The sequence below is a fragment of the Eleutherodactylus coqui genome, chromosome 3 (genome assembly GCF_035609145.1).
Source record: "Eleutherodactylus coqui strain aEleCoq1 chromosome 3, aEleCoq1.hap1, whole genome shotgun sequence".
Classification (NCBI taxonomy): Eukaryota; Metazoa; Chordata; class Amphibia; order Anura; family Eleutherodactylidae; genus Eleutherodactylus; species Eleutherodactylus coqui.
Window position 1 is genome coordinate 240,458,764 of NC_089839.1, and position 25,304 is coordinate 240,484,067.

At 44.5% G+C, this 25,304-nt stretch overlaps 1 protein-coding gene across 2 annotated transcripts in view; it reads left to right on the forward strand.

Moving 5' to 3' along the window:
* Positions 1 to 5,803: 5,803 nt before the first annotated feature.
* The window catches only part of KIF14 (kinesin family member 14), a 64,623-nt gene continuing 45,122 nt past the window's right edge, over positions 5,804 to 25,304 (forward strand). The window contains exons 1-8 of one of the 2 annotated variants that reach the window (XM_066597170.1): positions 5,804 to 5,893; positions 10,797 to 11,758; positions 12,686 to 12,940; positions 16,559 to 16,643; positions 16,884 to 16,982; positions 21,185 to 21,237; positions 21,367 to 21,397; positions 22,506 to 22,613. In XM_066597170.1, the coding sequence (XP_066453267.1) occupies positions 10,932 to 11,758; positions 12,686 to 12,940; positions 16,559 to 16,643; positions 16,884 to 16,982; positions 21,185 to 21,237; positions 21,367 to 21,397; positions 22,506 to 22,613 (1,458 nt within the window). In that variant the 5' untranslated portion in view covers positions 5,804 to 5,893; positions 10,797 to 10,931. Of the gene's footprint in view, positions 5,940 to 10,796; positions 11,759 to 12,685; positions 12,941 to 16,558; positions 16,644 to 16,883; positions 16,983 to 21,184; positions 21,238 to 21,366; positions 21,398 to 22,505; positions 22,614 to 25,304 lie in introns of both variants that reach the window. The other variant, XM_066597171.1, reaches the window with a different exon arrangement.

A 25,304-nucleotide genomic window follows, 5' to 3' on the forward strand; every position in this document is an offset into this window, starting at 1 on the left:
TAGTCTTGCTGTAGTATATTCCACATGATGATATTATGCATGCAAAGGTATGTACAAGCTAGATCTTAAAGACATGGGACGTTAAGAAGCAGGCATGTGGTACATTATATAATCGCCACCTTATATTGCTGTGCAATTTGTACATGCTTCAGTGTCTGACAGTGCAAAACTTCCTCATAGGTCTTACTTCAGAACTTTTATATGCCAAGTATGTTTACAAAGTGACCAACTTTAACCAGACTTGTTCACTGCTAGGTGCTCAGTTCCTGCTTACAATCTTCTTTGATGCGTGAACTGCGCAGGTGATCGCAACTTCACAGCAGCGATGCAAGGCGGTTTTACCTGCAAAAATGCTTCACATCTGTGGGAAAAACATATATTGGCAAGTGCGATATCAGGCTGAGAAACCTGTGTGAATGTAGCCTAATTGCTGCTTTTTTCCCCCATTTCTGACTGTTTCGGACCTCACACCCCTTTGAAGCGCTTAGCCCTTGGTGTGTGGATGTTCCATATGGTGTCACTCTACAGGTAGTTATTGGAGAGGAGGGGGACTGCAGATTGCTGTATAGGTAGAGAACTAAACAAAGGCCTTTGTATTAGACCCCACTTACACTGACAGATGATGGCTCAAAGCCGCTCAAACAATAGTTTGAGTGACAATTTTGAGTGATCATCTTTGCATAGTCTATAGTAGCTAAATAGTTACTAAAGAGCTATTCAGGTAGAGCGGGACACCGCCGCTATGGCTCAGCGAACAATATAGCTGTTTTGCATAAGCTAACAGCTGTATTGTTCTCTGCGCTTACAGCTCGTGTCCCGCTGTGAACTACCAGTGGGACACAAGCTGGAAGAATCGTATCAGTGCTGCCGACTGTGATAACAGCCTGCACCGCTGATAAGAGTTCATCGCTCAATTCAAGAAAACTAGATTTGAACGATGAACAACTCACGCACAAAAACTGCACGATGTCCGTGCATATAGACCCAACGGTTATTACTCAGAAGATGGCTTTGAGCGAGAATCATTGGGTATTAAATTGGCCTTTACCAATAGGTCCTTCATCTCCACCAGTTTACAAGAAAAGAAATAGAAGCTCTGTCCTCTTGGTATAAGACACTAATAATGTATGACCTTTAGGCTGCTTTCACATGAGCGACAAAATCTTGTGTTTTTCTCGTAATGCGGCAATGCTACAAATCGCTTGTATGTGAAGCCCATGCTTTCCAGTAGGTTCCTTCACATTAGTGATGTTTTGTAGGCTGCTACATTGCAAGAGAAAAAAAAAAAACCGCAGGTTTCAAACTATTGTTGCAATTTGCGATATGTTGTAGCCCATGTTTCCCTATGGAGACTTCCTTTGTGTTGCATCACACAAAATCATGGTTTCTGTGCGGTGCAATGGAACTTTAAAGGGGTTGTCCCGCGGCGGCAAGTGTGTCTATACACTTCTGTATGGCCATAATAATGCACTTTGTAATGTACATTGTGCATTAATTATGAGCCATACAGAAGTTATAAAAAGTTTTTCACTTACCTGCTCCGCTGCTGGCGTCCTCGTCTCCATGGAGCCCGCCTAATTTTCGCCGTCTAAAATGGTCGAATGGCCAAATTAGACGCACTTGCGCAGTCCGGGTCTTCTGCTTTCTTCAATGGGGCTCCGTGTAGCTCTGCCCCATCACGTGCCGATTCCAGCCAATCAGGAGGCTGGAATCGGCAATGGACCGCACAGAAGAGCTGCGGTCCACGGAGGAAGAGGATCCCGGCGGCTATCTTTAGCCGGTAAGTATAGAAGTCACCGGAGCGCGGGGATTAAGGTAAGCGCTGAGCGGGTTTTTTTTTTACGTCCCTGCATCGGGGTTGTCTCGCGCCGAACGGGGGGGGGGGGGGTTTGAAAAAAAAAAAAAACGTTTCGGCGCGGGACAACCCCTTTAACAGTAGGAAGTCCTACAGTTTCCCCTTAAATAAGCCCTAGCATATAAACCCCCCCCCCCCCCCCCCAAGAACAATACATTACCTAACAGGTGCTGCCAGCTCCCTCACTCTTCTCCTTACGAAGGTCCCGCACACTGCCACTTCCTTGTTAGGAGGTTCATAAATCCCGCCTCCAGGAAGCACTGGCTCTGATTGGCTGAGCTGCGGCGCTCGAGAACTAATCAGTGCAGCTCTTGATGAACCAATTATAGCCATTCAATGCATTGGCTATGATTGGTTCATTGAGTGCTGCATTGATACATCCTGGGAAAGATGGCAGGTATGTCTATCGATTGTTGGACCTGTATACCATATTTATTAATGTCTTTACAGCAGAAAACTAGTAGAACTCTATTTATAAACCTTTCCCCATTATCTCTGCTTGGAAGATTCCTTTTAAAAGTCTGCTGAACGTTGTGCGCACGCCGCCATGGCTAATACGCCACATAAAACAACATGGATGAAATCGCAGGAAAAATCATCTAGGCATTGCGGAAAACAATCTGCAGCATTAATTTTCCTATATTGTGGGTTTTCACAAGGATTTCACCCCTTCACATAAGTAGATGAGATTTGAGACAAATTCATAAATGGTTTCATAGTTAAAAACCGAACTACGAAAAACACAAGCATGCATTTTCTGGCATTTTTCCTCACTTTCCATGTGTTTTTGGATCAAACTACTTTTTTCTCAAAGCAGCACGCTCTGGGTATGGCTTTTTTTTATGTGGTTTTCTATAGACTTTACTATAGATCACACGTGTCAAACTCAAGGCCCGTGGGCTGAATGTGGTCCGCCACGTCACCTTGTGGCCTGCGACGAAGTCCAGACCCAGAAGTTCTGACTTTGTACTTTCCCCAGGGGACGCAGCTAGCACTTGGTAAAGGGGGCAGTGCCAGCACGGGCAGCGGGTGCCATCTTGGATTCTGAGCTCCAATGCATCTCCACACCGCTCTGTTAAGCAACTCCCAGCTCTACCCAGGCACCCTAGCCATCCTGCAAGGTAGGTGCTAAAGAGGTGGAAGGAGAGAGACCCCATTCTAGAGCTCCATAGCTGTGTTAAGGAATCATTACATTTGGGGCTCATTCACACGGGCGGATGCAGCTTTGGGCTGTGAAATATGCTCAGACCGCAGTCGTGCGTATTCACTGTGTATTTGAGCCTTCTTGCTTTTTTTTGCGCACATAGACTTTGCGGTTTTCATATGTACAAAAAACCCCCACAAGGTCCCTTTGATTGCGGTCATCTTCATGCGGAAATACGCAGTGAATACATATCATGCGTCCTCGCTGCATACTTACGCAATCCCATTGACTTCAGCGGGCAATTTTGTTTTGTAATAGGACATGCGATTTTTTTCACATGCGTTTAAACGCGTCTGACTACCCCAATGCAAATAAATGGTGTTTAAGTCAGCCGCACTATGCGCCTAATACGGGGCACAAACACACCTTTCACACTTGCACTAAGGATTCCGTTTTTCCGCTCCATTTGGGGGCAGTAATGTGGACTACTAGCTGCAGAAAAAAAAAAACATCACCTAAGGGGCTGTCAGCTCCGGTGTGGGTCTCCTCTTCACCTCTGCACTTGTCTTCAGTCTTCTGCCAACCGTTCCTGGATTGGAATATAAAAATCCCCGCAGCCAGAAAGGGCTGGCTGTGATTGGTTCACGAGCGCCCTGGCTCAACCAATCATTGCCGGCGCTCAATGAACCAATCACAGCCATTCATTAATTTATTGAATGGCTGTGATTTGTTCAACAAGGACTGGCTCTGATTAGCTGCGCCATGAAGCTCGTCAATCAATCACAGCCAGCCCTTCCTGGAGGCGGGGATTTTGTTCCTCCAATCCAGGAAGGGCTGGCAGAAGACTTCAAGCAAATGACGGGGAGCTTCAGGGTAGACCCGTGCCGGAGATGACAGCGCCTCTTAGGTGATGTATTATTTATCTATTTTTTCCCTGCAGCTAGGGCTTATTTTAGGGCTTTGACTGTAGGATTTTCTACTGTCAAAGTTGCATCGCACAGAACAAAAATCTTGTTTTTGTGCGATGCGATGCAACAGAGAGGAAGGCTCCATACGAAACCTTCCAAGTCACGTGCATATTGCGAAACCCTGCTGTTTTTGACTCGCAATGTCACATGCTACAAAACATTGCAAATGTGAAGTAACCCATAGGAAAGCATGGGCATCACATACATGTGATTTGCAGCATTGTCGCACCGCATGAAAATTGTGCGACTTTGTCGGCTGTGTGAAGAAGGCCTCGTGCTGATGTGGCCCTCAGTAAAAATGAATCTGACACCCACACCGTAGATCAAAAAAGGCTGAGGAAAGTGTGTTTATAGAAAAACTTCCCAAAACTTAGGCCTCCTGCACACGGCAAGGTCAGATGCAGCATCCAGCAGCCAGATCCGACCCTGTGCCCGGCCGGTGACCCTGCTTTTCCGTCCAGGGTCTTCTTTATCTGTACTGCGGGAGCGTCGGCTGTTGCGCATGCGCAGTACAGAGAAAGCCGTGCCCCTTCTGCCGTGCTCGCTGCCGAAGGGCCGCGGGACGGACGGCTTCCATCGACTTCAATGGAGGCCGTCTGTGCGTAAAACCGCACAAAATGGAGCATGCTGCGTTTTTCCTGCCACGAGCGGAAATTTCCGCTTGAAGCAGCGGGTCTCCATAGAAAGCCATTATTGATATTTGCTGCAGAATCCGGGGTCAGCCGCCGTCCCCGGATTCTGCAAATCCAATCCAACCGTGTGCAGAGCCCTTACAAAAAGATGCAGGAACTTTGTAGCGTTTTTAAAAGGCCCAAAACCCACCGCAAACCGCGTGTAATAGAGGAATAATAATAAATGGGTCCCCACCAAGTGCAGCGGCCTCCTGCAGCTGGGGTCACACAAGCGTCATTTAATTACGTATTACACATGCATAATATGCGGTGAACGGAGTCCATGAACGCACACTGATCCATTCGTTGCATATAATACGGGTGTAAAAAAAGAACACGGCATGTGCTGTTATATTGTGTATTATGTGCAGCAGAGCCCTGCTGACGGCGTCCGTCAGACACACTGTGCGCAGGCGTACATCATCACAAACGCGCAGGGAAAACGCTGCGTTTTTCATGCAGCATTTACACCACGGTCATATGCAGGAGGCCTACGTTGGTGATGTTTGGATTACTGCTGGGGATCAGACTCCGTGCACTGATACAACGTAACCGATAGTCTACGGCCCGGGGTGCATATTTCTGTTTTCAGCCGCACTTAGGCAGCGCTGCTGATTAGAGCCACCTGATTGGCTCTTCGGCACCACGTGACTACACAGCGTGCACGCGGATTGCCTTCAGCAGCCGTGTGCACTACACACTACAGTTAAGCAGACGTGCACTACACACTACACTTAAGCAGCACGGGGTTAGGGTTTAGGGTTAGTGTCTAGGGTTAGGTAAACCTACCTACCCCGTGCTGCTTAACTGTAGTGTGTAGTGCACACGGCTGCTGAAGGCAATCCGCGTGCACGCGGTGTAGTCACGTGGTGCTGAAGAGCCAATCAGGTGGCTCTAATCAGCAGCGCTGCTTAAGTGCGGCTGAAAACAGAAATATGCGCCCGGCGTGGCATGTTAAACTTCTTCATCAGCACTTCTGTCCTATTCAACAATTCCAGCAACCTGATTGGTTCTGATTCGCAATGGGATACACACGGTCCTCCCGCAGTGCGTGTCTACGTCACGTACGTACAGTCTACACGATGCCCTTTACAAAAATGGCTGACACGCGCTTGCTTCCTGGTATGGAACGTGTGACGTCACCATCACGACGTGACAGGCATTTCACCAATCGGAATGAACGGAGGGGAATTCGAAATGAGCCGCTGGCTGGTAAACGGAAGAATGTAGGAGGGCGCCGCTGTAGAGAGCACAGGTAACCCCGCTCCGATGGTACTGTCCGTGTGACCACGGGACCAGCCGTGAGTAATGTAGGAGTGTCCTAGCCGGTAGATGATAACGGCCTGCGCTGCAGTGTGTGGTTAGGGGGTACCTGCGGTCTGTAGGACGTCTGCAGTCTGTGATGTGCCGCAGCCCGTGGATGTGACTCCACCTCCTTAGCCTCCAATGTATCTTCAGTTGCCCAAAAGCTTATTTTGCACGGCATGAAAAAGAGCCTTGAGTTGTGTTCTGGGCATGATCTGTCCAGGCTGTCTGCCCCCCATAATAGGGCCAGTCATGCCCCCTGCCACGCTGCTCCTTGATGTCTACAGCTCACGAGAGCGGAAAACGCTGTGCGTAACTGCGTGACCGCGGCGGTGCGGCACCCTCTGCTTCGGAGCACGCAGGACCGCCCGTTCATCTATCTGTAGAATCAATAGGCGTATTTATTTGTGCATTCTGAGCATGTTCAGAGTGCAGAACACACGCTCTGGCTGTTCATCATTGCCAGGAGCATCTCAGGAGCACCTTCTAATATCTAATCTGTGTCTCCTCCCGTAGTTTCATCCCATTGCTTCTAGTCAGCCTTTCCTTGTTCAAATGAGAATAGGGCTGATCCCTCTGCACTGTGACAGCCCTTCAGATATTAACTCTTCTCTGAACTTGCTCCAGTTTGTCTATGTCTTTTTTAAAGTGGGGTCCCCAGAACTGGACACAGTATTCCAGATGAGGTCTGACTAAGGAAGAGTAGAGGGGGATAATAACCTCACGTGATCTAGACTCTATGCTTCTCTTAATACATCCCAGAATTGTGTTTGCCTTTTTGGCTGCTGCATCACATTGTTGACTCATGTTCAGTCTATGATCTATTAGTATACCCAAGTCTTTTTCATATGTGCTGCTGCTTAGCCCAATTTCTCCCATTCTGTATGTGTTTTTTTTTTCATTTTTCTTGCCCAGATCTAGGACTTTGCATTTCTCCTTGTTAAATACCATTCTGCTAGTCACTGCCCACTGTGCAAGCTTTTCTAGATCTTTTTGAATACTCTCTCTCTTTCCTAGTGTTAGCTAACCCTCCTAGCTTTGTGCTATTGGCAAACTTAATCAGTTTCCCATCAATTCCCTCCTCCAGGTTATTTATTAAAATGTTGAACAACACTGGGCCTAGGACAGAGCCTTGTGGTGCCCCACTTGATACATTCTTCCATTTGGATGTTGCACCATGAATGACCACTCCTTTGAGTACGATCACTCAGCTAGTTGTGGATCCATCTAAGGCCCAATGTCCATAGGCAGGTCTGATTCTGTGCGGGGAATCCCGCACAGGATCCAGCCCTGCTCGCAGCCAGTGAGCCCTCCATACCTGTATTTATTCCGGCGGCAAGATCCGCGTGGACGTCTTCACTTCTGTGTTTGCTGTACTGTGCGTTGTCCTCACGACTCGCTGTCGGACATGCACATTACAGTATTTGTTTTTTAAATCTGCTTTCCCACGGGATCCGTGGCCCATCCACAGTGTCAGCTACAGACGTACCGTGGATCGGACGGCTTCCATTGACTTCAATGGAAGCCGTCCGTGCAGAAACTGGACAAAAATGGAGCAAATAGAGACATAAGCTTGCTTTTCCGGCAGGTGAAGTTTGGCTTTTCCTCTGGTAGGTCTGTAAACCTCATTCACTCTGATGTCATGGATTGCTCTGGGAGTAATCCAACAACCTGAAAATCAATATATGCCTAATGATGTCACATGCATGAACCAAAGCAGGAAGTGTGACGGCCATTTAGTTGCGTCAAGAGACCTCAACCGTGTGAGGTCGTGGTTGACCTTATGGAGGGAGAAAGGGTCTGGATGAGTCTGGGCAGTGGAACACCTATTGGTTGGTGCAATGGTCATTTGCATATTGTACAGAATCGAATCTGGAATCTGACAAGCGGGTCCCCACCTGAAGCGTGGCATGATGGGGTTATACTGTATATTAAGGGTGCTTTGGAGGTTTTCAAAGTAACAAATTGAAGTCTTTAAAGTAAAGACTTTTCTAAATAAGTAACACATTGGGGCTGTCAATTCTGGAAACAAGGAGTAGAACAACTTCATACCAGCCATCAATGCAGATCTGATTTCATAGCCCACCACCGCCACCAATCTTAATCACATGTTACGAAGTAACTACTGATATCTTTGTAATCGCAGAAGTTCTGGTTAAAGGGGTTGTCTTTACTCTTTTTCACTGTTGACCTAGCCTCTGGGTAGGCTATCAGTAGTTGGACGGGAGTCCTCCGCTTCGGATCCCTGTTCATCTGCTGATCACTTGTCCCACTGTCCAGTGCAGCGGGCCGGATGCTGTCATGAAATGCGAGCGCCGGCTTTGCTCCTATTGAAGTCAATGGGAGAGCCGTTTTGCTGATCATGGCGTCACATCCAGTCCGGACTAAGAAAGGAGCAAGAAGTGCCATAGCAGCGTGGGTCTCCCATTGATTTCAATAGAAGTGGAGCCAGTGCCTGCACTTCTCTGTCCGCTTATAACAACATCCGGTCTGCTGCACTACACTGCGGGCTGAACTGTCAGCGGATGGACTGGGGTTCCAAGTGGCGGACCTGCATCCATCAACTACTGATGGCCTATCCATCAGTGGAGTGGACAGGGGAGCAGACAGCCTCTTTAACCCCCTAAGGACATGGCCTATTTTGGCGTTGAGGGCGCAACGATTTTTTTGGGATTTTCATCTCCACTCCTCAAAAGCCCATTACTTTTTTTTTTTTTAATGTTTCCTTTAACGCGGCCGTATAAGGGTTTGTCTTTTGCGTGGCAAACTGTAGTTTTTATTCGCACCATTTTTGGGTGCATAGACAATATTGTAAAATTTTTTTATTTTTTTTTAATAATCGCAGGTAAAGAAAGCACATCAATTCTGCCATTTTTTTTTTTACAGTGTTAATCATGCAGCATAAATGACACAATAATTTTTTTTCTGCGGGCCGGTCGATTTACAATGATACCAAAATTCTTATTTTAATTTTTTTTAGGTTTTTCCACTTTTCCGCAATGAAAACCCTTATTTTGGAAATTAATAATTTGTTTTTCTAAATCGCTTTTTCTTTTTCTTTGTTTTACCATGGACAGAGCTCTGTGAGGGCTTGTTTTTTGCGTAACAAGCTGTAGTTTTTATGGGTACCATTTTGGGGTACACACGACTTTACCACTTTTATTGCCTTTTTGGGAGGCAAAATAAAAAAAATAAGCATTTTTGCCTCCTTTTTTTTTTAAATGCTTTTTGCAGTGCAAGTTAAAAAGTATATTCAACTTGTTGTGCGATTCGTTACAGATACCAAATATGTGGGATTTTAATTTTCAAATTTTTTTTTATACGAATAGGGGGAAAAGCACAAGTTTTGACACTGTTTTGATTTTTTGTCCCCCCTATTTGCGCCCCTGTAGGGGACTTGCACCATAGCACCTATGATAAAGCATTGCAGTACTTCTGTCCTGCAATGCCTTATTGCTTGTTATAGCGATCATAGGCACAGGCAATACAGGACACCTGTATCTGGCGTCCTGTTGCCATGGCAACCCGTCGGGCTCCCCGCAATTACATCGTGAGAGTCCGATGATGTCACAGAGGGATCGTCTCCCGCTGCTGGATAGTGCGGGTTCTCTTCTGATCTTGCGCTATCCTCAGGGCATAACTGTACGTCCTGTTGCGCTAAGTACCTCCCTGCCAGGATGTACAGTTACGCCCTGTGGCGTCAATAGGGTAAAGGGGTTGTCTCTAGATTTAGTATGATAGTTCTATGTCGGATCACACTAATTATTGTTCAATCAATTTTATTGAGAAATTTTTCAGATAAAATAAACATTTCAAGAAGGTCGCGCAGGTCTTGTGAAAAGAAAATTCACATATCGTGTATTAACACAAAATATGGGGGGGGGGGGATTGAAGAAGTAAAACTAAAGAACGAGGGTAGGGGAGAGGGGAAAGCGGGCAGGTTTAGTATTGTTGACCCTGCCATTCTGATGACCCACATATCGGTCCTGCATTCATGATGCCTACGAGAAGAAGTCTTCTAACTCTGTGGAGGACTCAAATTCTATCCATGGCTGCCATACTGACAGTACCTGATCTGCTTCCCTCACATTTTCCGCACACAATTCCTCCATATGACACAGGTGTGACATCTCCTGTTGCTATTCATACATGGAAGGAACATGAGTGGTCCACCAATGACACGGTATGACCGCCCTAGCAGCTGCCAGGCGAAATTGTAGTAAACCTCTTGAGATTTAATTGAGCCTGGAGGAGGGCAACTTGTCGGGGGATCACACAAATTATAATAATTTCAATTGAAATAAGCCTATGTTCACATCTTCATTAGGAATGTCCGTCTGGCACAAAATATCAAAAGGAAAAAGTCCTGCATGAGGGCTCTTTTTCTTCCGGTGAAATGACGGACAGCTGACCGGAGACCAAACGGGCGCCATTAAAATCAATGTGGTTTGTTTGGTGCCGTTCAGTTCCATCATAAGACGGATCCGTTTGACCAGGGGATTCACGTTTTTTGCTCCCATAATGAAGCAGGAACCAGGAAGATCTGAACATGGCCTAACCCATCTTGGTCTTGTTTAAGACAGACTGGCGCATACGCTCGTCGCTCTAGAGCGTGTTAGCGCATTAACTCTTGTTTGTTTTTGTTTTCTTTACTATTTAAACTCCTTGCTATTGGACGCAAGTTTGAAGGGGGGAAAAAGAGTTATTAACGCACAAGAATCGCACTAGTCAAAACAAAACCGTTGAAATTAACGGTTTCATTCTGTCCCGTTTGCGGACGTGATTTTTACCCCCGTAAAACGGGACAAAATCACTGTTGTGTTTAAACCCTAACTGTCACTTTTCCTTTTCAGAACGATGGCGTCTCTAGTGCATTCGATGGAAAATGTCATTGTGCTGTGTGACGGACCCTTCCACCTACTTGAAGCCGTGATTAGATTTTCATGTTAAAAGCTGCATTTACTTTTCCCATTAACTGGTCCTAAAAAATGTCCCATAAAGTTCTCCATCCTACTAACCTCAAGGAAATAAACCGAACATATGTCATTTCTGCATGTGAAAACATGCGATCGCCTCTAAACCTGAAGCTTCAGAGGAGGGAGACTATGGTGAAGAGTTCTCCTCGAGTGAAGCAGCCGGCTCAGGACAAGGACATCAGTCAGCGGGATGAACCGGAGAAGCGTCTGACCCTACAGAGACGTCCTAGAACTGGGTCCATTGAAAAGGATGATGCGGAGAAGACTGAAAAGTCAACCGATAAAGCCAAACCAACACAAACAATCACAGCCACCACTGATTCCTCCAGTCAGACCCCAATGAGAACTAAACTGATTAATGGAACTGCAAAACCTAAAGCTCTGCTGATTGGTCATAAAGCTGGAAATCCACCAATGAATGGAGCATCAGATTATCTAAAGTTTCAAAGCTTGAAGAATACGAAGGGAAATGATTCAGACAAAAAGTTACGCAGTTCAGGCCAAGATGCCGCTAAGACAGTGGGGGCAAAAAAAAGAAGTCTAGGGAACCAAAGAACACCAAAAAGTGGGACCCCTGGTTTGGTGAGATCAGCATCAACTCGGGAAGTAAGGAGCCCAGCAGTAACGCCAAAACGTCCAGTAGGGGCATTACCTGCTGTCCACAGAAAGCTCTCTTCTGTGATTGGTCTGACTGAGAAGACTCGAGAATTAGGCTTTCTGTCTGAAGTATTGCAAGAACAGAATGAGACGACGAGTCCTCCCACCACAGTGGATGATTGTCACGAGGCAGAAAACTGTGCCGTGACCGTTGCAGTGAGAGTCAGACCATTTAGTACCAGGTTAGTAGGGGCACCCAACTCGTGTCATGACATTCTGGAGACCCATTCTCAATATCTATTAAACAGGGGATAACTGGTAGTTTTGGAGCATTCCCTTTTAGGGCTGTAAATCACATTTTTGGCATAAAAAAAGTTGCAACATATTGCATGTCACTGTTGTGAAATGATTTCAGAATTTTTGTGCGTATTTCATCACTTTTCCAAAGTGGTGAAAAAGAGGGTGGGGCTTAGTGAGATTAAATCTGAAACTCCTATATTATGGCACAAACTGCCCAAAATGCGTGAAGACAATCAAAATGTTACATAAAACACTAGGGCTTAACCTCCATTCAGGGTTTACGTAGCTATGCTCCGTTTTTGGAGCAGAGAGATAGAATTAAAACAATTAACTGCTTCATTTTGTACCACCATTGATTTAAATAGGAGTTTTAATGCCTTCTGGCTGCAAACTTTTTTTTTTTTGTGTGTTTTATTTTTTTTCTACTCCATTTTCACAAAATCCTAGCTTTATTTTTCCAATAACATAGATTGTGCCGGTTGTGTATGTAACGGTCTCTGCTCCATACGCAGTCACCTGACACGCGCCTTACATGTACGGCACACCTCAAAGAGGAGTTAAAAATCAAAGCAGACGGAAAGCTTTCTGATTACTTGTGTGCGGTTAAACTGAGCAAATTGTGAAGCAAACTGCGCTATTTGTTCCTCTTAAAAAACTGAAACCTAACGTTACAGAAGCAAATATAAAGCTTTCCCATTGCAATCAATGGTGGTAAGAACACAGCCCTTTAACTCCGTCTCTCTGCTCCAAAACCGGACCAGAGGGCTGGAAACCCTGAAAGAAGCTAGACACCTGTGTGAATGAGCCCTTACTTCGCCATACTTTTGTGTTTCTGCTTTAATATTCTACAATGTGGATCCCTGTTGTAGGGAAACGAATGAGAACGCCACGCAGGTCGTCTTCATGAACGGACAGGAGACCATCGTACATCATCCAGACTCCAAGCAAAATCGCAAGTTTTTCTATGACTTCTCTTTTTCATCTTTTAAAAAAACTGAACCCAATTATGCAAGTCAAGAAAAAGTCTACGAGAAGCTGGCGGCCCCTCTGTTAGACCGGGCGCTGCTGGGATACAACACCTGCCTGTTTGCCTATGGGCAGACTGGATCCGGAAAGTCCTACACGTATGTAGAAAATGTTCTGGGGCGTTATAAAGCACATGTACCAATTACTGCTAAATTAAAAGTGTGCAATACGTTGTCTCAGCAAGCTCAGGTTGCATCACATGGGACTGTGTGTGTGTATGTATGTGTGTGTGTGTGTGTGTGTGTGTGTATATATATATATATATATATATATATATATATATATGTGTGTATATATATGTATGTGTATGTATATATATATATCTCCACAGCCAGCAATTGTTTTTGTTTGAAATGTGAGTCTTGTTTATGCCACAGAAAAACGTTAAATTGAACCTTGTCTTTTTTTTTTTTTGTATATAACATGGCCTAATTGGGGAATTTATGTTGGGGAGAGGGCTTTGAATATGATGGGGGGTGCTCATTAAACCAGATCTGTCATAAGACTGTGCTGCCCGAGGTAAGATACATAGCCGCCAGCCATCAGTCACAGGTATGAGATGGGGGTGAGAGGGGGTTCCTATACAATGCAGTCCTTACATAGAACAACCTAGTCTGATGACAAATGGGTTTAGAGTTTTTTTTAAGTTCCCCCCTTCCCGTTTACACTTCATACGGGGGTGGATAAAAATATGGAAACGCCATACAAAATGCATGCCTTAAATTACATGCGACTATAAATCATATTTCACATTACTAACAGCCAGCTCAGTGCTTATGTTTAAAATCTCATGCGGCTCCCTGGATCTGTACATGTGTACTACAGCGGAGGTAGTAGGCGGTTCTGTAGTGGCACGATGCAAAGATTTATATACCGGTGCCAACGCGTGGCAGTAAGCATCATTTGTCTTCAAGACCGCGTTCTGCACAGTTAGGAGGGAATCATGGCAGTGCTGATGGAATTCCAACGGGGTCACATTATTGAGGCCCGTATGGTGGGCGCCTCTGTAACAAAGGTAGCGGACGTTTTTGCTGTAAAACGAGGCACAATATCCAAGATTATGGCTGCAGACAGTAAGACTTGAAAAACCGCATCCGACAAACGCCAGCGTGGACGGAAATGTGTGTGGAGTGACAGTCTATTATCATTGTGTAAGGTTGTGATGAAAAAGAAGCAGGCTGCAGATTTGGTGTTTCCATATTTTTGTTCACCCCCTGTATACCCTGGGAAATATGGGAAGCCATAGTAACCCAGCTACAAGGGAAATCGGCCCTGACAGGAACCAATGTCCCAACCAGAGCTGTTCTCTCTAGTTAGAGCATCTTGGTCATACCACAGCTTTCCCGGAAATGACCATCTCTAGGACTAGCAGCCATGATGACCCTGCTGCCGGGACCGCACAAACGTATTACGCAGATATAATAAGCGGTAAATGGTGTAAACAAAAGTACATTGATTTTAACTGTTCCTCTCACACTTGCATATATTTACTGCGTATGTTCCGCACGTAAAAAGAAATACACACGCAAGAGCCTTATTGTTCTCTATGGGTGCATTCGGAACACGGTGCATACGCAATCACATTGTGCATCTGACAACATTACTGGGAGACACGAAGAGGAAGTGTAATAAATAAATAAACCAGTGCAGGGCAGCGTCTAGGGACCACCATACCCATCCAACCTGTTGTCTGTGGATATTGGAGGCCGTTCTACAAGCCAAGGCTACTTTCGATATGAGCAGGCTCATTGCTCTATGCAGGACTTTTCTGTAATTTGGGACACCAATCGCTCATATTACCAGGAGGGGAATGCCAAAAGGCAGGATGGGATGAGCTGGCATCCCAAATGTACAGAGAGCAGTGAATCATTCCCTGCGTGCGTAAAATGCGCTGTGTGTACGCACGCAGAAACGCACACCAACATGACAATACGAAGGGATATGCAATTCCATATGCAGGTAAAACACTACCCTTTTTTTCCCTTTTTTTTTTCCTCCTTAAAGGGGTTTTGTCATTAAAAGAAAAATTATATAAACTTGCCTATCCCTTCCCTGTCTGTCTCCTTATCACATTTTCTCCTGGTTGAGCTTCTCAAGTGCTCCAGGTCAGCTCACTGCAGGCTGGGACCAGCTTGTTATGAAGGCTGCTTTATCACAAACTCCTTCCTGCTGGGTCAGTGAAGGTCACATTCCTGTGCTGTAGCTTCACTGCCTAGGAAGGAATTGCAATCTATTTCAGAGACAGCTCGCATGAGCAATCTCCGAAGAAGATGGGCAGTCCTCCTGCTGGCCTGTGAGCTGTGACATAATGTACATTGGCAGACTGGTAACCTCACAGGAAGGAGAAAAATCAGGCAGCTGGAGCTGAAGTGGTCCTCCCCCGGACTGCAGGAGACAGGAGAAGATAAGGGAGGTGAAGAACTGGTAAGTAGACTGATGGGGAAGGAATAGATAAGTAGAGCATTTTTCTTTTTTAGTGACAGAACCCCTTTAAATATGCAGCGTATTACAATATAGTCATGTGAGCCAGGCCTTAAAGGGGTTGTCCCGCGAAAGCAAGTGGGGTTATACACTTCTGCATGGCCATATTAATGCACTTTGTAATATACATCGTGCATTAATTATGAGCCATACAGAAGTTATACACTTACCTGTTCCGTTGCTAGCGTCCTCGTCTCCATGGTGCCGTCTAATTTCAGCGTCTAATCGCCCAATTAGACGAGCTTGCGCTGTCCGGTCTTCTCCCTTCCGAATAGGGCCGCTCGTGCCGGAGAGCTGCTCCTTGTAGCTCCGCCCCGTCACGTGTGCCGATTCCAGCCAATCAGGAGGCTGGAATCGGCAATGGAGCGCACAGAGCCCACGGTGCACCATGGGAGAAGACCCGCGGTGCATCGTGGGTGAAGATCCCGGCGGCCATCTTACTAAGGTAAGTAAGAAGTCGCGGGAGCGCGGGGATTCGGGTAAGTACTGGATGGGTTTTTTTTTTTTACCCCTGCATCGGGTTTGTCTCGCGCCGAACGGGGGGGCTATTGAAAAAAAAAAAAAACCCCGTTTCGGCGCGGGACAACCCCTTTAAGATAAGACCAATGAACGGAGAGGGGTGCAAAAAAAATGGTGACCGGGTTTCTTTAAGGGCTCATTCAGGCGAGTGTTGTTTTTACGCACTATAGCTGCTACAAAAGATCAGGGCTATAGTGCTATTAAGATCGCGTGAACGGACTACTTCAAGCTACTAAAAGTAGCCCGTTCACACGATCCGAGGTGCATGCTTTCAAGGCTCACATAGCAGCCTATGGAAAGCATGCAACCAAGTTAGGACATGTCCTATCTTTGCACGCACCTTGGATCTGACATGCGAGTTTGCACTCGCATGTCCTATCTTTCTTCGGTGCGCAGATTTAGCACATTTAACGTTCTCTCATGTGAACACTCCTATTGGTTCCTACTAGAAGTGCGTTTTGTGCGCTGCTGACTGTGCAAAAACAGCACTCGTCTGAATGAGCCCTAAATATGTGAGGGTATGTATACTGTAGACCGACACAATGCTCATCGGTTGCTCTTATCTTGAAACGTAATTGGAACAGGCGGTAAAGTTTAAATGTTTTAGCGTTTTCTGCAGATTGTTAGAAACTCTACATTTGTTTCACCTTAATAGCACAATCATGAATTAGATCCATGCCGGCAAGGCTTTGGCTGACGACTCTTCTTTATTCCAGTATGATGGGTTTTGGGGAAGAACTTGGAATTATCCCGAGGTTTTGTGAACAGCTATTCTCCCAGATTCAGACTGCGAAGCAGGAGGTACATCAATTCATGTTACAAACTAACACATAACTTTGTGACACTGTTACTGAGCAGGCAAGCTTAGTATTCTTTGAGGCCTGTCTTTTTTTTAAAAACTTTGTTGTACTATTTAGTCAACTCTGCAAACACTTTATTGGATGCTCCGGCTTGGGTTTTGCAATACTGATTACCAATCTCCTTGAACTGGAGTTTTGAATATCATATAGAATGTAATTCTAATCTGTCAATCCTAAACAGGTTTCCTTCCACTTGGAGATGAGCTACTTTGAAGTCTACAATGAGAAGATACATGACCTCCTGGTTTTCAAGGCAGATGATGGACAAAAGAAACAACCAGTAGGTATTTTTTCTGGTTCACTGTGATGAAACCTTGTAGCTCTACCTAACTTGTAGGGAGGTATCTGCAGAAAATTTGAATTTAAATGGTCAGTAACTTTTTAAGCAATGTGCGCTTATGTGATAAGCCTGTGTGATAACTAGCAAACCTCCAGTTTTTATTTTTTTTTAATTTAATCTAAAATGATGATTTTGTGCTTTAAAATATCTCTAAAGTATTTACTGGAGCCAGGCGCGTAACTAAAGGCTCAGAGGCCCAGATGCAGAAGGTGCGCTGGGCCCCCCCCCCCTCTATCTGTATCTGTACCCGTACCCATACCTAAACAAGGCTGCACAGAGGCTCAACTTGAAGCTTCTGGGCCACAATGCAAAACCTGTAACAGGGCCCCCAACTATAATGCTTTATTCATAGTACTGGGCTCCCTATATGGAGAAGAGAGGCCTTATGGCCCCCCTAAGGCTCCTGGGCCCGGGTGCAACCGCATTCCCTGCATCCTCTATAGTTACGCCCCTGACTGGAGGTCTCCTTTACTTCTAAAGCCCCACGGCACAATTATTGTGCAAATTGCTTGTTATATTGAGCAGTATGCACAATAGTTGTGCGGTGTGAACACATGCAGTAGAAGACCAATCAGCAATAAATCGCTGAGCGGATCTTTCATGCAAAATCTAAAATCCATTGTTGGTCTGAGCTGCATCGTTCAGTTTAAACAGGCAGTCATTCATCTACGGTATGAACGACTGCCTGTTTACTGTGAATGGAGGCGGGTGGGCGGAATGACTCCTGGCCCACTCCATCTCAATTTACTGAGTGATGATCCCCCTGTGTAAAAGCACAGGGACGATCATCATTGGGACGGCTGTCGAGTTTTGTGTCATGTAAAAGGGGCTTGACAGCTGTCCATTCCCTTCTGTCAAGTAACATTATCTCTGTTACTGGACATGGCCGGAATGCAGAACAAGTGGTGCAGGGCATGAATAATTGTGCTCATGGAAGTCTGAGAGCGGGAGGGAGAGACAGACACAGACGCCGTGCAGGAGCTAATGCTGAGCTATCTACTGTTCATTCACATGCCCACTGCTCAGTACTGCTGTATGCTCTCCTACATTATAATCAATGTTTCTGCGTGGGTTAGTGACTAGAATATCCAGTTCTTTTTGCAATCTATAGTACATGGCAGCAGGCTCTTTCCACCAGTTCAGAAAGAATTGAGAATCATGGATTCAGAAGGAAAAAATGGTGAAAAATGCAGAATACATCTCCTATAATATCCACAGATTCTGGCATTTCTCATGTCCACATATGGCATCCTATTCTGAAAAGTCATCCTAAAGCATGGGTGCACTTTAAAGGTGTTTTCTGGACTCCAATATTGATGACCTATTAATAGGACAGGTTATAAGTATCATCTGTCTCTTGGCCACCCCCAGCAGATCAGCTGTATGACTATACCATGGCACTCAAGTGAGCACTGTGGCCTTTTTTTCAAGTCGGTTATGTCACATTCAATTGCCACATGTGAATGGGATTAAGCTGCTGCACCACTGCTACCAATGTGCTGCACTGCCTGGTATGCAGTGAAGAGGCTGATGGGCGTGGGTGCCAAGTGGCAGACCCACTGTGATCAAACACCGATGGGCTATCAATATTAGTATCCTGGAGAACCCTTTTACTACAATTTCTGATGCACGAGGATTTCTTCAAAAGAGAGTGACATCTAAAAATATTTGAAAGGATTTCCATGACTTATACCATATACCATGTGTACTTGCACTAGCCAAGAAACTACTATAGTCTTATGACTTTATAGCTGGCACATTACTCTGTGACTAATGATTGTAGAAATGATCTTTAGGTTCTGACATCAGACTTCTGATGTTTATAAAAAAAAACATGTTGACAAGCATGTGAGTGTGCAACATTCAATTGAAATGTATTCTGTTGAGTCCATTAACCCTTTGCAATCCAATTTTAGATTCCGGGTTTCCTAGGGGTTTTTCTCTTTCTGCCATTATACAATGGTGCCATCTGCTGGCTAGAGCTAGTACTGCGGTATGGAACATGCTGGAGAGGCCCCCGACCACAGAGCAGCCGGACGTCTTCTGACATTGGAGCTGTACAGCCTTCAGTCAGAATGTCTGAAGACATCAGACAGTGTATTAGAAAAGGTTAAGAGAGACTCTCCTGACTTGTCTGTTCTAGTAAATAATTGTGTTCCCCAGGAAATGACAACCCTAAAGCATTGTTGGAGTATACGTCCAATATAGGTGATGCTCAATGGATATTGTAGTTTTATCAATCGGGTATACCTAATTATTATTCGATGCATCGGAGAAGAACACGCGTGAAACAGCCAAGTGATGTTTCCAATCTCCTCCTGAAGCTTTTTAACCCTTTCCAATCCACTGTCTGACGTCTGAAGACATTATGATTTAAGGCTGTACAGCTCCAATGTTGGAGGACGTCCGTTGGGGTTCTCTTACTGTATATTGCCAGCCTCTCTGCTTTCGGAGCCTGTCCAACGTGTCACCCCATGCAGTACTGGCTTTAGCCAGCATATGGCGCCATTGTATAACGACAGAAAAAGAGTAAGCCCCCTAGGAAAACCAAGATACAAATTGGATTGGAAAGGGTTAATATAGAGAAATGCAAAGCAGTGATAATAAAAGTCCAACTAACGTAAGTTGAGCAGCATTTTGTTGTGAATCACAAACTAGGTCTTCTATTATGTTGGAATCTATAAGATGATCTCACGTGCCCCTAACAAACTGTTTCTAGTCAGCAGGTTTTGATTTTCACAATTTTCATGAGTCTTCAGTGAACTACATTGTCCTCGGGGAATAATGTCCAGAAGTCAAGTGAATTTTATTAACCCCGAGGGATAGTGTTCTGAAACAACTGCTAGATTGTTTTCCCCCCCCCTTTTTAAGAACTCCTACATTTCTCTGTTATTTCTCCTAAAAATAATTTCGGAATAAATTGGGCATGTGCCGCTATACAGTTTAATAATCAGAGCCGACCATATCAGGGCTCTTTCACATTCCCTTAGCATGTAGTGGAATGTGCACTCCTGCAGAAAATTCTCCACCAAAATCTGCGCCGCGAATGTACGAATTTTGTTGCTGAGTTGAAAATGACTGGACTATGCCTGCAATTCCACATCAAGATCCACATTTAACTTCAGTGCTTATTTCTGCAGCAGCGAATTCTCCTCCATCCTGGTGGAATAGTTCCCACCGTGTGAAAGAGCCCTCAGATTGTATAGAAACACACGCTTTTGACAAGTGACTAGTAAGGTCCAGTTGTCATTTTATTCATAAAGTGGTAAGAGGCATAATAGGAATCCCACAATGCAGAGATCTAGGAGACTGTGCTCAGAATTGTTATATTATAGGGAATACAAGAATTTACTAACACCGACCTGTCGGCTACTTTGAGCCCTATGAGCTAAGCTTATGGGCTCACAGTAGGTGACCTACTGAGTCTGGGAAAGGAAGTTGTTTTTTTTGTTTTCTTTATACATTCCTTCTCTATCACTTTCCCAGTATGAGCGCTTTCAGCGTTACACTTAGTAGTCCTCTTGTTATAAACTTTAGAATGGGAGGACTACTTAGCGCGCCGCTTGTTGCACTGCAGTAGCCGGTTTCACCGCTGACGCTGGGGAAACCATGAGGAAGGCAAGTAAAAAACTTACATCCTGGACCCAGCAGGTCAGCTACTTTGTGTCCATAAGCTTAGTTCATAGGGCTCAAAGCAGCTTACAGATTCGCTTTAAACTGTTTGTAAATCAATATAAAATATCAGCAAAGTTCCAAATGTGTTTTGGAGCATGCGATCATAAAGAGAACATGCCATACTGGCCTGATGATATCACTATTAGAGATGAGCGAGCACGCTCGTTTAAGGCTGGTGCTCGAGCGAGCATCGGTCTTTTCAAGTAACTGATTACTCGTCTGAGCACCATGCGGGGGGGTGGGAGAGAGGGGGAGATCTCTCTCTCTCTCTCTCCCCCATGCCGCCCCCCTGCATAGTGCTCAGACGAGTAATCGGTTACTCGAAAAGACCTATGCTCGCTTGAGCATCAGCCTTAAACGAGCGTGCTCGCTCATCTCTAATCACTATGTCTGCAGTTTAACTTTTTTACTTATTGACGCACAAGTAAAAACAAGCTTTACTTTAACCAGTATCTCCTGTTTAACAGCTCAGAGTCCGGGAACACCCACTGTTGGGTCCATATGTGGAAGACTTGTCCACGTAAGTAGCAGTAGCAGCAAGAGTTCGTTTTATTAAAGCATAATATAAAGGCACACAAACCTAATTTCTTATGTACAGCAGTCATTATTTTACTCACCATACATGCTAAATTTTCCTTTTATTTTTTAGAAATGTTGTATCTTCTTTCCAAGATGTCCAGGTGAGATATATACAGGTTCTCCACTATTCAGTGGTGTATTAGTGGAATGTACCTTTGGGTAATTTGGCTGTTACATGCTGCATATAGTATGGTATTTGCATTGCATTCACTATTGGCACCATCTCTCATCGTGTTTTCATTCTGTCATTGACTTAAGTATCTTAGAATATATGAGGACTCAAAATAAGTTACCTAAATAGGAGTATAGGAAAGTAATATTTCGCTGATGCCTTTATTAAAGTTCTGGTCAAAAGATAGTCAATAAATTCATGCAACCTGCCTTCGTTCTTGAGCGCACTCAGTCTCTTAAGCATCTTGCATTTGAATTTAAAGATCCCTTATGTCTGCCTTCAGGATTTGTCATTTTTTTTATTTGCTCCTCTCATCAAGAAGAGATTTAAAGAGCTACTGCACCTAAAATTCATGGTCTTCACCTATCACTAGGGCTGGAAAGCTCATGCAATATGATAGTGACCAACGCTGAAGCATCTTGACTAAAAGCCTGGCTCAACTAGGTACAAGATCCAGGATCTGAAAGGGTCAATACCATGGTTGCCACAAAATAGTAGATATAAAAGTTGCTTTTCCACCCATTTTGTAAATAGAACTAGGCTATATTTACACAACGGAAATTTTGACGCAGATTTTACTTGGGGTCTGTCATGCTTGCATCCCATTAGTTTTAATATTAGTCTGGATGGCACTGATCTACACATGGGAAGGAAGGGGAGTTATATGTCACTTCTTGATACCAGTTTTGCTGCAGGTTTCTACCATGGTTTTTAAGGCTGAATCTGTGTAGCAAAAAGTCTGACCCTGGGTCTGCCCGTGGGGGCGCACCCTTCTGGGTCTGCCCGTGGGGGCGCACCCTTCTGGGTCTGCCCGTGGAGGCGCACCCTTCTGGGTCTGCCCGTGGGGGCGCACCCTTCTGGGTCTGCCCGTGGGGGCGCACCCTTCTGGGTCTGCCCGTGGGGGCGCACCCTTCTGGGTCTGCCCGTGGGGGCGCACCCTTCTGGGTCTGCCCGTGGGGGCGCACCCTTCTGGGTCTGCCCGTGGGGGCGCACCCTTGGTGTTCATTTGTGCTTATTTTTTTGTTCTGTTTCTCCAGAGCTGGCTGGAGCTGGGAAATAAGCAAAGAGCAACTGCTGCGACAGGGATGAATGATAAAAGTTCCAGGTCTCACTCTGTGTTTACTCTCATTGTGACCCAGACCAAGGTAAAAACGGATCTAATTTGGAAAGCAAATTAGTTTAAATTTAATTCTTTTTATGACTATTAAGGCTTAAAGGAATGCTAGAACTAAGTGATAAAGGTAAACGGGTGCTGAAGGTACAGTGTCTGTCAGTCATCGGGATTTTTTTGCGTCTTCCTAGAGCAAAGGTTTTAAAGAAATCTTACACAGAACACAGGTTAAATTCATCTGGTCTCTTCAATTTCTGTCTGGTAGATTTTGGGGGTGGGGCTTGGACAGCGGAGTTTAGCATTCTTTGACTGCATTACAGACAGAACATTGGGGAAGGCTCCTCATTCAATCAGTTATCTCACATATGATTGGGAGAAGGAGCAAACTGGGAAATAACTACTCTATGGGGGCACATATATATTTCTTTCACTCTTAAGGGCCATTTACACAGAACAACATTCATTCATTCATTCATTCAAACAAACTAAATTGAGTGATAATTGTCGCGTGTAAATGCAAAAAAACTTGTGTACTATTCATTCACTTCTCGTTAATCTCTGGATTAAAAAAAATTGCTGGATCGCAGGCTTCTTGCTGAGTGTAAACGCTTCACATAGAAGGTGAAGCACTGAGAAGCCCGCGATCCAGCGGTGATCTCTGCCTGTCTAAACCCCCTGCACGAGCGCCAACTGCTTTAGCGGTGTCATTCCCCCTGCACGAGCGCTAACTGCTTTAGCGGTGTCATCAGCACTTGTGAAGTCGTTTAGGTAACTGTCGGTCCATGTAAATGGGACGTATGTTTTGATTGCAACATGAGAGACGATGGGATCAAGTGAGAGAATAGTAATGGTGGAATTGCATGAAGCTTTTTTATAATTACTTTGTTTAGATTGCCTTTTTTAAAGATTTTTTTTTTTTTAGTTAAGTAAATAAAACTTAATTGCTGTGTAAACATCTTGGAGGCCTGCAGAAAAGACATAATCTGTGTTCTCTCTGTATATGTGTACAGATCACTGGTAACTGTGAACGAACGGGCAGTTTCCATTAGATTACGGTTATCCATGATCTAATCTGTGTAAAGGGATACTGTAGGAAAGAAGAAAAAAGTAATAATCTAGTAAAATAAGCTTAAAAAATATCTATCTTGCCCTCCAAACTGCACACCGTGATCCCACACGCATTAATTTTGGATGGTTTTTCATGACATAAACCGGTTTTGCAAGAACATCAGGTACTCAGATGTGTTCCTATCGGGTAGAATATACATTACGTCAATCTTAAAATTACCCCAGGCAAACTATTTTGGGCTGTTATACCCACATTTCTTCACCGACAAGAACTTGACTAATACTAAAATTTTAAACCTTTATTGATATCCATTAAAAAAGGAGAGCCATATGCATATTTGTTCTGCAGTTAATAAAGTCTTGTATGACATATTCTTTACCTGTAGATGAACTTTTGAAAGTCTTGCATCGACGCATGAATTTGCATGCCTTACATCCTGAGCAAGGGTATGAGCCCTTGACTGGTTCTTTTTGCAGCCAGGTATTTCTAGATGGTACTTGTGGCAGGTGGCTATGAACTAGACGATCTTTGAGATTTCTCCCACGCCTGTATGTTATCATAGGCCGTTCTGATAGGAATTCCTTAATGTCTACATCTTTTATGAGAATATCCCAATATTTGCTGAGAATGTTACGTACATCTTGAGATTTCTCATCAAACGAACCTATCATCCTGATCAGTTTGTCATTTTTTCCTTTTGATTTTACTTCTAAGAGGTCCTCCCTTTTTGATTGTTTTGCTTGGTTCTGAGCCTCTGTCACCACAGTCTCCGGGTAGCCTCTATCAAGAAACCTTTTACGCATTTCTTGAGATTTTGCGTTAAATTCATCTTCACTAGAACAGTTCCGTTTTACTCTGATGAACTGACTTTTTGGGATTCCCCTTTTTAGTGAATATGGATGATAGCTACTCCAATGGAGAAGGGTGTTAGATGCTGTCTTTTTTCGGAAAATTGTGGTTTCCAAATGATCATCCTCAGTTTTCGAGATAGAAAGATCCAGGAATGTAATTCTTGTCGGATTAATTTCCGATGTAAGAAACAGATTCAGATCATTGTTATTCAGACTTGATATGAAATTGTGGAATTCCACCGTGTCACCAGTCCATAAAATAAACACATCATCTATGAATCGTAGCCATAATTCAATAGATGCTGTCCATTTTTCGTTCCCTTCACAGAACACCCTTGTCTCCTCCCACCAGCCCAGGTACAGGTTGGCATAGCTGGGGGCACATGGGCTCCCCATAGCCGTACCCCTGAGCTGGTGGGAGAATTTACCCTCGAATGGATGTAAAGAGATTTGTGGATTGAATTAATAAAATCTTATATTCGTTCAAAGCCAAAAAATTGATTGAAAAAAAACAACAATTACACAGGCTTCCGAATAAATGTGATATTGTATACACATACTAAGTATAACAATAAGTGCCTACACCTCACTCAATAATTTTGCCTCACTGGTTCAGTGTGACAAAGGAGTAAATTTGTGAACATAACGTGGTGTGCCAGACCTGATGTATCTGTAACACCCTCAGTTTATGTGGGTATTGAAAAATAAAAAAACTTGGCTATACACACAAATGATTACAATAGCCACTTTTGCTTTGTCCTAACATTGTAGGGACAGATAAGCGTTTTTAAAGACTTGTTTGTGC